The sequence below is a fragment of the Ochotona curzoniae genome, unplaced genomic scaffold (assembly GCF_017591425.1).
Source record: "Ochotona curzoniae isolate NIBS_2020 unplaced genomic scaffold, NIBS_Ocur_1.0 contig_291, whole genome shotgun sequence".
In the NCBI taxonomy this organism is placed as follows: domain Eukaryota; kingdom Metazoa; phylum Chordata; class Mammalia; order Lagomorpha; family Ochotonidae; genus Ochotona; species Ochotona curzoniae.
Genome location: NW_024465649.1, coordinates 18,187,573 through 18,201,295, shown reverse-complemented (window position 1 = coordinate 18,201,295; position 13,723 = coordinate 18,187,573). Strand labels below are relative to the sequence as shown.

Sequence of the window (13,723 nt, the reverse complement as noted above, 5' to 3'; positions counted from 1 at the left end):
TGTTGTGCAGCGTGTTAAATCACTGCCTAGAACACCAGCATGCCAAATGGGTGCTTGCTTGAATCCCAGCTGCTGAACCTCTGATCTAACATCTTGGCAATGTGACTGAGAAAAGCAGCATAAGATGGGCCAAGCCTGGCTTAGCCATTTGTGGCCATTTGGGCAGTCACCTAGTAGACCAAAGATCTCACTTTCTCCCTCTCTTCCTGTAACTCTACCTTTCAAATAAAAGGATTCTTAAAAAAACAACAACAACAATTGATTTTGAGATCCTGAATTACTTGGCTTGTTTCCCGTTTTGACTTTTCCAATGTGTGTGGCCACTGGGTTCTAGAGATGGGTCTAGGGGAAGGAAGGTCTTCTAGAGTTCCTGTGGTTATGAGTGAGTGGCAGAAAACCCAAAAACTTGACCCCCCAATCTGCTGCCTCCAAGGAAGCATTAACAGGTAGCTAATCAGAAGGGACCGTGCCGGGGCTTGAACTGGCATTTCAGTAGGGGATGCAGGCATCACATGTGGTGGCTTAACGTGCTATACCAAAATACCATCCCCTTTCATTATTTTAAATCCAAGATCTCAAAAGCAAATGAATTCTTCAGATATCCTAGAAGTTTTACCGATTACCATTAGAAAAATGTTTTCCATCCTGAGAAATGTGTTTCCTACCCCTCTTTTAAACCATGATTGTAAGAATTATTTTTATTATTTAAAAATTATTTTTTAAAATTGGGAAGTCAGATTTACAGAGAGAGAGAGAGAGAGAAAGATCTTCCATCTGCTGGTTGGTTCACTCCCCAATGGACAGAGCTCATCCGGAGCCAGGAGCCACAAGACACGAGCCTCTTCCAGGTCTCCCATGCAGGTGCAAGGTCCCAAGGGTTAGGGTTGTTCTCCACTGCTTTCCTAGGCCACAGGAAGGGAGCTGGAAAGGAAGCAGAGCAGCTGGGACATGAACAAGCATGCCTATGTGATCCAGGCGAATGAAAGTGAGGACTTTGACTACTAGGCTATCACACTGGGCTCTATTTTTATTCTTAATTGAAAGGCAGAGTTACAGAGTATGGACACACACACACACACACACACACATCTTCTGCCTGCTGGTTCACTCCTCAAATGGATGCCACAGCCAGAAATGAGCCGATCTAAAGCTAGGAGCAAGGTCTTCCACGCTGGTGCAGTGGCATAAGGACTTGCACCACCCTTCACTGTTTTCCCAGGCCATAAGCAGGGGACAGGATGGGAGGTAGAGCAACTGAGACACAAACCGGCACCCATATGGGATGCTTAGTCCACTACTTCATGGCTTTTCCAGTTGGACGGTCTACATCTCTAACTGAAAGGTTCATGGAGTTTCAGCTTTTAGAATCTTTTTTCCTCCTCCCTCAGATTCTTTCCTAATGGACAGGAAAACAAGGTTATTTTAAAAGGCTTCGCACTGCGTTAGAATTAAATCTCTCTCCTGAGGGCCTGAGCCATCATCTACCCAGGAGCACAACCCTCCCACCTCTTCACCGGGCTCAGCTCCCCGGCTTCACGCGCCTGTGTGGCGGGTCCTCCCTCCTTTGCTCTAGGATACCACACCGTGGCAGGGTTTCTGGATGTGCTGTTTTGTTTTTGGGACGCCCTAGCCTAGTCTACTTGGGTTTGTTCTTTTTTATTGTGGTCTCCGCTTAAATGTTGTGTCTTGAGTTCTCTGCCATAACCGAATGCCTTTTCGTTAGCCCAGCGTTTACTTCCTTCACACTGCATGGCTGACGTGTATTATTTGCGTGTGTACTTATTTAGTACACACATGAATTTGAACAGCTTGGGAGCAGGGACAATGGACTTTGCTCTCCCCGCGTAGCCCGTCCCGGGGCGTCCAGCACAGACCGAGTCCGGAAGGCTTGGTTCCTGCCGCCCAAACGCTGAGCAGGACGCCTTCCCAGACGTAGATGAGGGGCGTGGCCTCGCGGGAGGCCTGCGCAGGCGCGGGCGCGGAGCGCGCGGCGGCAGGCCCCTCCCCTTCCGGCCTGGGCGCGGATACCCGGCGGCGACGGCGGCAGGGCCGCGGCGGGCGCCGGCTCGGCCCGCCCCCTTCTCCCGCCGCCTCCCCGCCCCGCCCCGCCCCTCGCCGCCACCGCGCCGGCCGCTGTCAGCTCCTCGAGCGGAGCAGCCGTGTATGCTGAGTAGCTGCCGCCGCCAGCTGCTGCACTTCCTGGGCCTAGGCTTTCTGCTGCGGACCCGCCGGCCTCTGCTCTCCCTTCCCCGCCTCATGAAGCCGCTGGTCGTGTTCGTCCTCGGCGGTCCCGGCGCTGGCAAGGGAACCCAGTGCGCCCGTATCGTCGAGGTGAGGCCCGCGGGGCTGACGGGCTGGCTTGGCCTGTCCCGCCGCGCCCCTCAGGACTGCGGAACGGGGGACTACGAGCCCCGGCGGCCATCGCGCTGCCTCGTGGTAGTGGTCGAGGGGCCGTCGGCGCGTGGCATGCCGGGAATCGTAGTCCACATTCGCCCGCCTCGGTGGCGGGGCTGGGAGGGGGGACCGCTTGGGGTCGCTTTGTTTCAGCACCCCGCCTCCTTTATTAAATATTGGGCGACCAGATTCGTCTCGGGGGTGTGCTGGGAGAGCCGTCCCTAGAGGGCAGCCCCCGCGGCACCCCAGCGCAGAGAGGTCAGTGTGTCGCTGTGTACGTGGTGGGTGGAGGCAGCTGGAGCGCACATTGGGGTTAAAGGCTGTGTGCGCCTGCAGCTGCCCCACAGGGAGCCCGGGTTTGCTTCTTCGCAGGCTCTCTCAGCGCCAAGTCCTCACCTGCCCCGGTTTTACCCGAGAAGAGTCCCGGCGAGGAGGACCGGAGCCGCCGACGGCTCTCTGGGGTCGGTGCGCACCTGGCATTGGGCAGTGCAGGCCCTGCGGCACAACCTGGGTTCCTGTGGGCGAGGAACCCTAGGAGCCCGGTGTGAACGCTTGACCCTGCTTGCCACTCACACTTTGTCCTTGGCGAGTCACTTCCTCTCTCCTTGCCTCAGTTGTCCCTCTTGTAAGAGGCTTTGTGTCGAAATCTGCTCAAGATGTACAACCCCTGCAGTTGGAGAATATCATTTGTTTTTCGCTTCAAGACATGGCAAGGTTACCAGTGCAGTTCTGTCGGTAGTTTTCATTCTAGAGTGCCACGTGCGAGGTGAGCTGCAGATTCGGTGGGAGACAGGTTTCATGAAGGAGTTGGGGAATGTTTGCAACCTGTGGTGGCAGAGGACATGTTCGGAGTCCCCGAAGCTTTGTGGCTGACCCAGGTTTTTAACTTGGAGCTCCTCACGTAACCCCTCCTCTTCCAGGATCTGACCACTGTTCTTGCAGTCAGCTGCTGTCCTCTCTTTTGTATTCCCTGAAGAGCATCCGGGAAAAATGGGATGCTTTCCAAAAGTCATTACTGATGGTTTTTAGGAGGGAAAGTGCAATTAGTTTCACAGAGTAATTCTCTTATTTTTGTTGAGTCTTTAAACTTTCTAAAAGGCAAGTGGCAAGGGATGATTCCAAGTTTCTGTTTTAGGGATGAGATGACTCTTACTCATAAATGGTGTGATAGCGGAAGGAGCAAGAACGAACAGATCCGGGTTCAAAGAGATATGCAAATAATTTTTTACTCTATTTTAAGCGTCTTGATCTTATATCGGCAGTTTTAATTTTAAAGTAATGTTTGTTTTTGAAAACAGGCTTATGGTTGATATTTGAACATTTCTAAATATTTTTTCTGAATCATTATATGCTTTCTTTAGTATATATATTACCCTACTGCATTAAAAATAATCATATAATCTGTAATTAATATTTTTCTCTGGTGAGTAATGGCTGATAATAATTTTTTAAAAGATTGTTTTGTAGGGCCTGGTGTGGTGACTTAGTGGCTAAAGTCCTCACCTTGCATGAGCTGGGATCCCATATGGGTGCCGGTTCTAATCCTGGCAGCCCTGGTTCTCATTCAGCTCCCTGCTTGTGGCCTGGGAAGGCAGTCGAGGATGGCCCAAAGCCTTGGGATCCTGTGCCTGCATGGGAGACCTGGAGGAGGTTCCTGGCTCCTGACTTTGGTTCGGCTCAGGTTTGGCTGTTCTGGCCACTTGGGGAATGTATCATTGAACAGATCTTCCTCTCTGTCTCTCCTCCTTTCTGTGTATCTGACTTTGCAATAAAAATAAATCTTTAAAAAAACAAGATTATTTTGTAAATAATCTTTTGTTTGTAATTTTTGGAACAATTTTTTTTTCTGTAGGGATAAAGTTGTGTAACTCAATGTTTAATTTCCCAGATTCCATGCCAGAGCTAATGTAGTGACACAAGGTCTCAGTTTTAGATTTACTTTAGGAAAACTGAATTGATTTCTAACTCAGATTGTAAGAGTACATCCTTGAGTCCTGATTACAGAATCCTATAGATGATGTCAAAGAAGGGAGATGCTAATTACCTGCTGTGATCTGTATACATTGTGTAACTGGTGAAATATTGCATGGTAGCCTGTAAATGTGTGCAACTGTTGCTAATAGGAAGTGGTGAAATCTGGGAGGAAAAAAAACCCAATTCTGAGAATGTCTTGCCCTTCCTGTTCCTTCCTGTTCTGGGCATTGTGGTTATGGAGCAGTTAAGGAAAGGGAGTGGTGGTGGGGAACTCGGGCCGTGGCTTTCTCTGTAGGTGTATTCTTCCCTGCCATTGTTCACTGTCCAGACCATTAGGAAGAAGGCAAAGCTGTTAGAATACCTTCTGAGTATTCTGGACGGAGAAGGAAAGGAAAGAGGTTTTGAGGTCGGCTTTGCCTGTTCATTGGTACTCTTTTTCTGGTTTTTATATTAATTTTCTAATTCTCTCTAAATTGGTATCCCTTTGAGCTGATTTGTTTTTGAAACTTAGCCACTTTTCTAAATTGGCATACTTTTTTTTTAAAGAAAAAAAAAGATTTATTTTTTATTGGAAAGGCAGATTTACAGAGGAAAATCTTCCATCTACTGGTTCCCTCTCCAAGTAGCCACAATGGTCCGAGCTGAGCCAATAAAAACCAGGAGCTTCTTCTGGGTCTCCCACACAGGTGCAGGGTCCCAAGGCTTTGGGCAATTCTCCACTCCTTTCCCAGGCCACAAGCAGGGAGCTGGATGGGAAGTGGAGCAGCTGGGACATCGACTAGCACCCTTATGGGATCCCGGCAGTTGCAAAACAAGGATTTAGCCACTCTGCACTGGGCCCTAAATCAGTATAATTTCTTTTTTTAAAAAAATTTTTATTATTTTTTTATTGGAAAGGCGGATATACAGAGAGGAGAGACAGAGAGGAAGATCTTCCGTCCAATGATTCACTCCCCAAGTGAGCGCAACGGGCCGATACTATGCCAATCCGAAGCCAGGAGCCTCTTCCAGGTCTCCCACGCAGGTGCAGGGTCCCAAAGCTTTGGGCTGTCCTCGACTGCTTTCCCAGGCCACAGGCAGGGAGCTGGAAGGGAAGCGGGGCTGCTGGGACTAGAACCGGCGCCCGTATGGGATCCCGGGCGTGCAAGGCGAGGACCTTAACCACTGCGCCACCGCGCCGGGCCCTAAATCAGTATAATTTCTATCTGCTGAAACTAACTATTGTGTAACAACTTTTGAAAAATTATGGAAATGCTGTGTTGTATTTTTAAAAAATTAATTTATTTTAAAGATTTATTTTTATTGTAATGTCATATATAGAGAGGAGGAGAGACAGAGAGGAAAATCTTCCATCTGCTGATTCACTCCTCAAGCGGCTGCTACTTCTGGAGCTGAGCCAATCTGAAGCCAGGAGCCAGAAGTTTCTTCCAGGTCTCCCACACGGATACAGGGTCCCAAGAACTTGGACAATCCTTCATAGCTTTCCCAGGCTGTAATATTCAGTGAGCTGGATGAGAAATAGAGCAGCTGGGACTTGAACCAACATGTGTATGAGATGCCAGTGCTACAAGCTGAAGCTCGGTTGACCATGCTGTTGCCAGTTTTTTAAATTCAGCTTAATTTTGCTCTTTTTGTCCTGGGAGAATTATGGCTTCATAACTAAAACTTTTCTTTGAAAATAACAGTGATGATTTTGCATGTGTTGGAAAGGATATTTAAACCTCTTCTCACTTAAAGATTCTGAACATTTTGGAGCTGGAACAGTGGCTCAACAGGCTGGTCTTCCACTTGCAAGCACTGACATCCCATATGGGTCCTGTTTCATGTCTCAGCTGCTTCCTCCACTTCCCAGCCAGCTTCTTACTTAAGGCTTGGAAAGGCAACGAAGATGGCCCAAAGCCTTGGGCATTTGCACCCACGTGGGGAACCCAGGAGAAGCTTCTGGCTCTTGTTTCAGATCATCCTAGCTCTAGTCAGTGTGGCCATTTAGGAAGTGAAACAATAGATGGAAGGTCTTTTTTTCTTCTCTCTGTAACTTTGCCTTTCAAATAAAAATAAATACATCTTTTTTTAAAATTAAGATTGAACATCTTGCTTAAACAAATTATGATAAAATTATATCCATGGCACTCAGAAAGCACTTTTATTGTTTTTGTTGTCTTACTTCCTCCAGGGCCAGTAGGAGTACCATGCTTGCATGGCCATCTGCTTACGATGCTTAGAAACGTTCAGAGGGTTCTGACTTTATGCATAAAGAATTCAGAAGGGTTTTTTTAGAAGTTTGTTTTTATGTAACCTGTGTGTCCAGAGTTGAACATTGTGCTTGTCACCAATGTGTGCTAAGTACCATGTGAAGGTTCTTCAGAAACTTTATGAAACACTAAGTTTATTCTAATGCAAACTTTTTGAAATTTATGCATAGCTTTTTCATAATGCCTCATGCTTTTTGGACACCCTCTTGTATTTATTACATTTCTTAACAAATAATCTGGTTGGTTGTATTTATTTGAGAGAGAGAGACAAGCACTCTCCCATTTGCTGACTCACTGCTAATATCCACACTGGTTGGTGAAGTCTGGGCAGTCCAGTCCAGGTCTCCTTTTAGGTGGAAGTAGCCCAGTTACATGAATCGTCACCATTGCCTCTCTGGGTCTACAGTAATGGAAGCCTGGAGTCAGGGGGAACTGGCTCTGATTCTTAGTCCAAATATGCTGATGTGATCTCAGCTGCGCGTGGCCAGCTGTGTACTTAATGACTGGGGAGGGCTTTATCACAAGATGTAAATGTTTTAAAAATTTGGTCCCCAGAGGGCGCTCAAGTAGCAGTTAACACGCAGTTTTCAGGCCCAGAAGTGTGTGGATGAGACACATCTCTGTCTTGCCAGGACTCTCATGTATTACTTCTGTTTACATTCAGTAAATATTCCTGATAACCAATCCCCCAGACACATCAGCACTGAGAAGAAATAAGATAGGAAAGAAAATCCAGTGTAGATGAAGATGAAGATTGTAGCGTTGTAGCTACTCTTTGGGATTCCTGCGTCCCATGTCTTAGTGCCTGGGTTCAAGTCTGCCTCTTGTGATGCAGCCTCCTGAGAGGCAACAGATGATAGGTCAGGTGTTGGAGCTTTGCCACCCTCAAGAGAGACTGGGATGGAGTCCCTGGGTCCTGGCTTTTGCCTGCTTCAGCTCCAGGTTTGGTGGGTGTTTGGGGGAGTGAGCTAGCAGACAGTTCTCTGTTCCTCTGCCTTAATAGAGTTTAAGAATAGGCCTTTTGGATGCTGGACTCTGCCATTGTGCATGCTGACAGTGATGGGCACGTGACTGTTCATGAAGAACTATACTGTGGTAATAACAGGGGAACTCAGTGGGGGTGGAGGGGTCGTGGGGAAGGGAGAGGGGAAATCCCAGGGCGTATGGAACTTATCATAAAAAGATAATAATAATAACAATAATAATAAGAAGAAATAGGAGAAAAATAATAGTGTGACATTAGGCCTTTTATTGTACATTAAAAAACATGTTATCCCAAAAGTTGAAAGAAGGAAAGAAGAAAGGAGGGAGGGAAGGAAGAGAGAGACAGGGATAAAGAGAAGTACTATAACCTTAGTGCTATATATTTTTTTTTAAGATTTTTAAAATTTTGTTGGAAAGGCACATATACAGAGAGGAGGAGAGACAGAAAGGAAGATCTTCCTTCCGTTGATTCACTCCTCAAGCGGCCACAACAGCCAGAGTTGTGCTGATCCAAAGCCAGGAGCCAGGAGCCTCTTCTGGGTCTCCCACACAGGTGTAGGGTCCCAAGGCTTTGGCCCATCCTTGACTGCTTTCCCAGGCTACAAGCAGGGAGCTGGATGGGAAGTGGGAGTAATGGGACACAAACTGGCATCCATATGTGATCCCAGTGCATGCAAAGGGTGAGGACTTTGGCCACTAGGCTACTGCACCAGGCCCAGTGCTGTGTTCTTGAACTACATGAAATCCATTCTTTTTGTATAAGATTGTATAAGCATGAGAATTGTGTTGCAGTAATTATCATTCATTTGCTATGATCCCACTAATTTAACGTATTAGTAAATTCCTTTAAAAGTTAAAAAAAAATAATAAGAATAGACTAGAGTAGGGAAGTTTCACTACTTCCCGTCCAGCTCCCTGCTTGTGGCCTGGGAAAACAATCAAGGACAGCCCAAAGCCTTGGGGCCCTGCACCAGTGTGGGGAGATCTGGCAGAGGCTCCTGGCTTCGGATTGGTGCAGTTCCAGCCGGTGCAGCCACTTGGGGAGTGAATCAGCGGGTGGAAGATCTTCTTTGTATATCTGACTTTCCAATAAAAATTTTTTTTAAAAAAAGAATAGGCTTTTTTCTTTTGGTATGATAGCTTGTTGTGATAAGTGTGTTTTTTGTTTAGATTAAAGATTAAATAATTTGTGAAAAAGATGATCAGAGAGTCCTCGACTTTCTGAAGCGCCACTGTTTTGTGAAGAAGCCTTTAGCGGGAAATTTAAAAACATTTGGATTTAAACAATGTTAATTAAGAACTTGAAGGAGGACAGTCTTCAAATTATTTACTGTCTTTATTTTGAGAACTTTCATTTTTTTGCCTTTCCATTTTAAACATTAAAATAATATTTGCCTGTTGGGGAAAGTTTAATTTTTTCTACTCCTTGGTCTCTGGAGTTAATTGCTTTCCATCTTCAATATTCTTACAAACAAAAATATAGATACTTTTTAAATGTCCAAATAGGATTATTATTTTTTTTCTGGACGAATCTGTCGGTATCTTTCCAGAGCTTGACCTTATTAGCTGCGGACGTTTCTGTATTCTGTATTCTGTATTCTGTATTATTTCCATATTTTGGTTGTCCCATCCCATTTTGACACACATGTGATTTCTAGAGGCTAGTTTCGTTTCGTTTTTTTTTTCTTAGTTTATTTATTTTTATTGGAAAGGCGAATATACAGAGAGGAGAGACAGAGAGGAAGATCTTCGACCAATGATTCATTCTCCAAGAACTGCAATGGGTGAGCTGAGCCGATCCAAAACTAGGAGCTGCCTCTGGGTCTCCCATGCAGGTGCAGGGTTCCAAAACTTTGGGCCATTCTCAGCTGCAGCCCCAGGCCACAAGCAGGGAGCTGGATGGGAAGTGGTGCCGCTGGGTAGAACTGGCACCCATATGGGATCCCAGCACATTCAAGGCGAGGACCCTAACTGCTATGCTATGGCGCCGGGCCCGAGGCTAGTTTATTCTTACAAACTGTACCTCAGTAAACTTCCTTATACAACATTGCAGGTGCCTTTAGTTTGTGAGGAAGATTCCTAAAACAGGATTTCTGGGTCAGAGAGTGTGTGCATTTTTATTTGTTTCTAAAATGTATTCATTTAGGGCCAGTACAGTGATTTAGTGGCTAAATCCTTGCCTTGCAAGCGCCAGGATCCCTTATAGGTGCTGGTTCATGTCTGGCAGCTTCACTTCCCATCCAGTTCCCTGTTTGTGGTCTGGGAAAGCAGTAGAAGATGAGCCAAGGCCTTGGAACCCTGCCTCTGTGTGGGAGACCCAGAAGTGGCTCCTGGCTCCCACGTGGGTGATGGGGCCTTGAGCGACCAGGTGATTTTTGCTGCTTTTTCCCAGACCTGGAGCTGGATCGGAGGAGCAGCCTGGACGTACACTGATGTGCATATGGGATGCGGTGTTGCAGGGAGCAGCTTTACCTGCTGTGCTGCATGCTGTTCTCTGCATATGTGTCCTGTAACAGGAAGGCTGAGTCATCCCAGGATACACCATATGTGAGCTGGAGAGCAGGGAATCTGGCAGTCTGATTCTGCTGAGTATAAGTCCGGAGAACCTGGACTTGTGTCTGATGTCTGAGATCAAGGGAGGACAGGGGGCATCCCTTCAGAAGAGTAGATTCTGTCTCTGCAGTTGTGTTAGGATGGCTCTGTGTGTCTGCTGTGGCGGGCGCGTCTTTGCTTAGTCTTCTGATGTCAGTGTCCTGAGGACAAACCTCCACAGACATGCCCAGAAACAGTGTTTTACCGTCTCTGTGGACACCCCTTCATCCAGTCAGGTTCATGCCTAAAATTAGCCCTTCTGAATGTTCACTGGGTAGTTTTATTTTACCTTGAATTTGTTTATTTTTATAAAGTTTTCTTGAGTGAATGCTTTAATTTTTTAAAGGTATCTGTAAATGTGAAATGATATAATTGGCTGATTTTTTTTTTTTTTAAAAGAATGCTTCCCTATTTCTATCATTTGTTTGGGAAGCAGTTTTTGAGAGCCATGTACTAAGAGAGTTACTAAGATGAATGAGAAACAGGGCCAACTTCCCAAAGTTTACAGCTTTGGGGCAATACCAAAGTGAACCTTTGACTGTAGGATGGAGTGAGTAAATCATGCGATGGAAATATGCCAAATAACACCATGCAGGGCAGGACATGTATATTTCAGTACAATAGGTCACAAGAAGGCTTCCCTGGTGGGTGCTGTATGTGAGTTCTAATTGAACCAGAGGAAAAGCAGCAGCTGGTGCGGAGGGGGAGTGTCAACTTAAACCCTTAAAAACACTTAAAATGGAGGTTTCAATTCTGAGAAAAACCTAGCCAGTAGACCCATGAGTGAGGCTGACACAAGACTCTTCCTGAATGTAAACTGTATGTGCCATATTTGTGGTGAGGACACATCTAGAAACTATTTATTTTAAATTATTTATTTTTAAATTATTTTTATTGGAAAGTTGAAGCAGTCTATTTAGACTGGAGGGAGATGCACTTAATATAACTGCATGTAAAATATGAAAGTTTTGAAAATCTGTGGCTTAACCATGAACTAGTTTAAAAATGTGTATATTTTAGTTTGGCTCTCTGGCTTAACCTGTCATCTTTTAGAACGACGTTGCTGCCTTTGTCCCCTTTAACTCTGTCACATCATGTTGAAGTGATCACTCATCCTTCAGGTCTAAGCTTAATTTTTAAAAAATATTTATTTTTATTGGAAAGTCAGATTTACTGAGAGAAGAAGAGACAGAAAGATCTCCTGTTTGCTGGTTTACTTCCCAAGTGGCAGCAATGGCTAGAGCTGCGCTGATCCAGAGCCAGGGCCTTCTTCCAGGTCTCTCATGCGTGTCCAGGGTCTCAAGGCTCTGAGTCATCCGCTACTGCTTTTCCAGGCCACAAGTAGAGAGCTGGATGGGAAGTGGAGCTGCCGGGATTAGAACCGTCACCCATATGAGATCCCAGTGTGTTCAAGGTGAGGATTTAGCCACTGTGCCATCGTACTCAGCCCCTTAGTTTAAAGACTCCCAGATGTTCTCAGTTTCCTAATGGTCATGGTGTGTCTCACATCTTTCACAGCAACCCTAGTCCAAAAGTGCTACCTAACAATTCAAGTTCTAAGGCAGTTAGATTCAAGATCATTTGACAACGCCTTTAGATTATAAGCTTTCTTTTTAAAAATTTTTTCAAAGATTTATTTCTTTTTAATGGAAAGGCAGATGACAGAAAGGAGAGATAGAGAGCAAGATCTTCCATCCATTGATTCATTCCCCAAGTGGCCACAATGGCTAGAGCTGTGCCAGTCCAAAGCCAGGAGCCAGGAGCTCTTACCAGGTCTCCCAAATGGGTGCAGGGCCCAAGGCTTTGGCCCATCCTCAACTGCTTTCCCAGGCCATAAGCAGGGCGCTGGATAGGAAGCGCGGCCACCGGGATTAGAGCTGGCACCCATATTGGATCCAGGCATGTTCAAGGCGAAGACTTTAGCCACTGGGCTACCATGCCAGGCCCAAATTATAAGCTTGCTAAGGGCATCAATCTTAGATCTTAAACATTGTCCTCATGTGCTTAGTGCGTTTCTGCACAATATTTGGCCCAAGTTAATGCTCAGTACATACTAGTCCTGGACTGCTAATTCTTGTTGAGTTACTTAAATATTTAGCTCTTTGGTCTACTCTACTGAAAATTGAGATGTTTATATATTTTGTAGGAAAATGATGGAATTAGTCAAGAAAACCTATGTAATAAGGTATCTGGCACAGTGCCTAGTCTGTTTTAGGCACTTTTCATGTGTGTTAGCATCTTCCCTCTTGCCTGTTTTTATGCTCATTTATGGTTGTTGGAAGAAATGTCTTTTTTTTTTTAAAGATTTATTTTTATTATTTTTTTATTGGAAAGGCGGATATACAGAGAGGAGAGACAGAGAGGAAGATCTTCCGTCCAATGATTCACTCCCCAAGTGAGCGCAATGGGCCAATACTATGGCGATCCGAAACCAGGAGCCTCTTCTGGGTCTCCCACGCGGGTGCAGGTTCCCAAAGCTTTGGGCCGTCCTCGACTGCTTTCCCAGGCCACAGGCAGGGAGCTGGAAGGGAAGTGGGGCTGCTGGGACTAGAACCGGCGCCCATATGGGATCCCGGGCGTGCAAGGCGAGGACCTTTAACCACTTGCGCCACCGCGCCGGGCCCTGGAAGAAATGTCTTAAGCAGTGTTAAATATATACTCTTGATTAGACATTCTTTTTAACATTTTTTTATTTAAAGATTTATTCATTTTTTATTTCAAAGTCAGATGTACAGAGAGGAGGAGAGACAGAGAGGAAGATCTTCTGTCCAATGATTCACTCTCCAAGAGACTGCAATGGCTGAAACTGAGCCAATCCGAAGCCAGGAGCCAGGAACTAGGAGCTTCTTTCTGGTCTCCCACATTGGTGTAGAGTCCTCGACTGCTTTCCCAGGCAACAGGCACGGAGCTGGATGGGAAGTGGGGTCACTGGGATTAGAACCAGCATCCATATGGATCCCTGCGCTTTCAAAGCGAGGACTTTAGCCATTAGACTACCACGCTGGGCCTTGATTAGACATTCTTCTGGTCACACTGATGAAAAACTGAAAGGGGCATGAAGAAGTTGCACCCCATGATTTGTCAGATAGAAAAACAGAATGTGCAGTTAAGACTGGAGTATGTAAGTTTACCCAAATCATTTAGCTTCTCTGTGACTCAGTTTCCTCATTGGTAAGATGTGAGTAATATGGTGTATTATTTGGGAGGTCTTTAAAGTTAATGGAAAATAACATTATGAAATATTTACACATGAATCTCATGGTATTAAAATCTAAATTTCATTTTCCCATGAGTTTTTAAAATATCCTCATGAGTGTTTCTCTGAAAAAAAAAAATTCACCCCAATCAAGGTGAGATGTTTCGGGTACGGTGGCGTGGTCTAGTGGCTAAAGTCCTCACCTTGAACTCCCCGGGATCCCATATGGGCACCAGTTCTAATCCCGGCAGCTCCACTTCCCATCCAGCTCCCTGCTTGTGGCCTGGGAAAGCAGTCGAGGACGGCCCAAAATGCTTTGGGAACCCTGCAC

General features: G+C 45.8%; 1 protein-coding gene across 2 annotated transcripts in view; it reads left to right on the top strand.

Moving 5' to 3' along the window:
• Positions 1–2,101: 2,101 nt before the first annotated feature.
• The window catches only part of CMPK1 (cytidine/uridine monophosphate kinase 1), a 33,349-nt gene continuing 21,727 nt past the window's right edge, over positions 2,102–13,723 (top strand). For both annotated transcript variants that reach the window (XM_040978585.1, XM_040978584.1), the window contains exon 1: positions 2,102–2,331. In XM_040978585.1, coding sequence (XP_040834519.1) covers positions 2,164–2,331 — 168 coding nt within the window. In that variant the 5' untranslated portion in view covers positions 2,102–2,163. The remainder of the gene's footprint in view (positions 2,332–13,723) is intronic.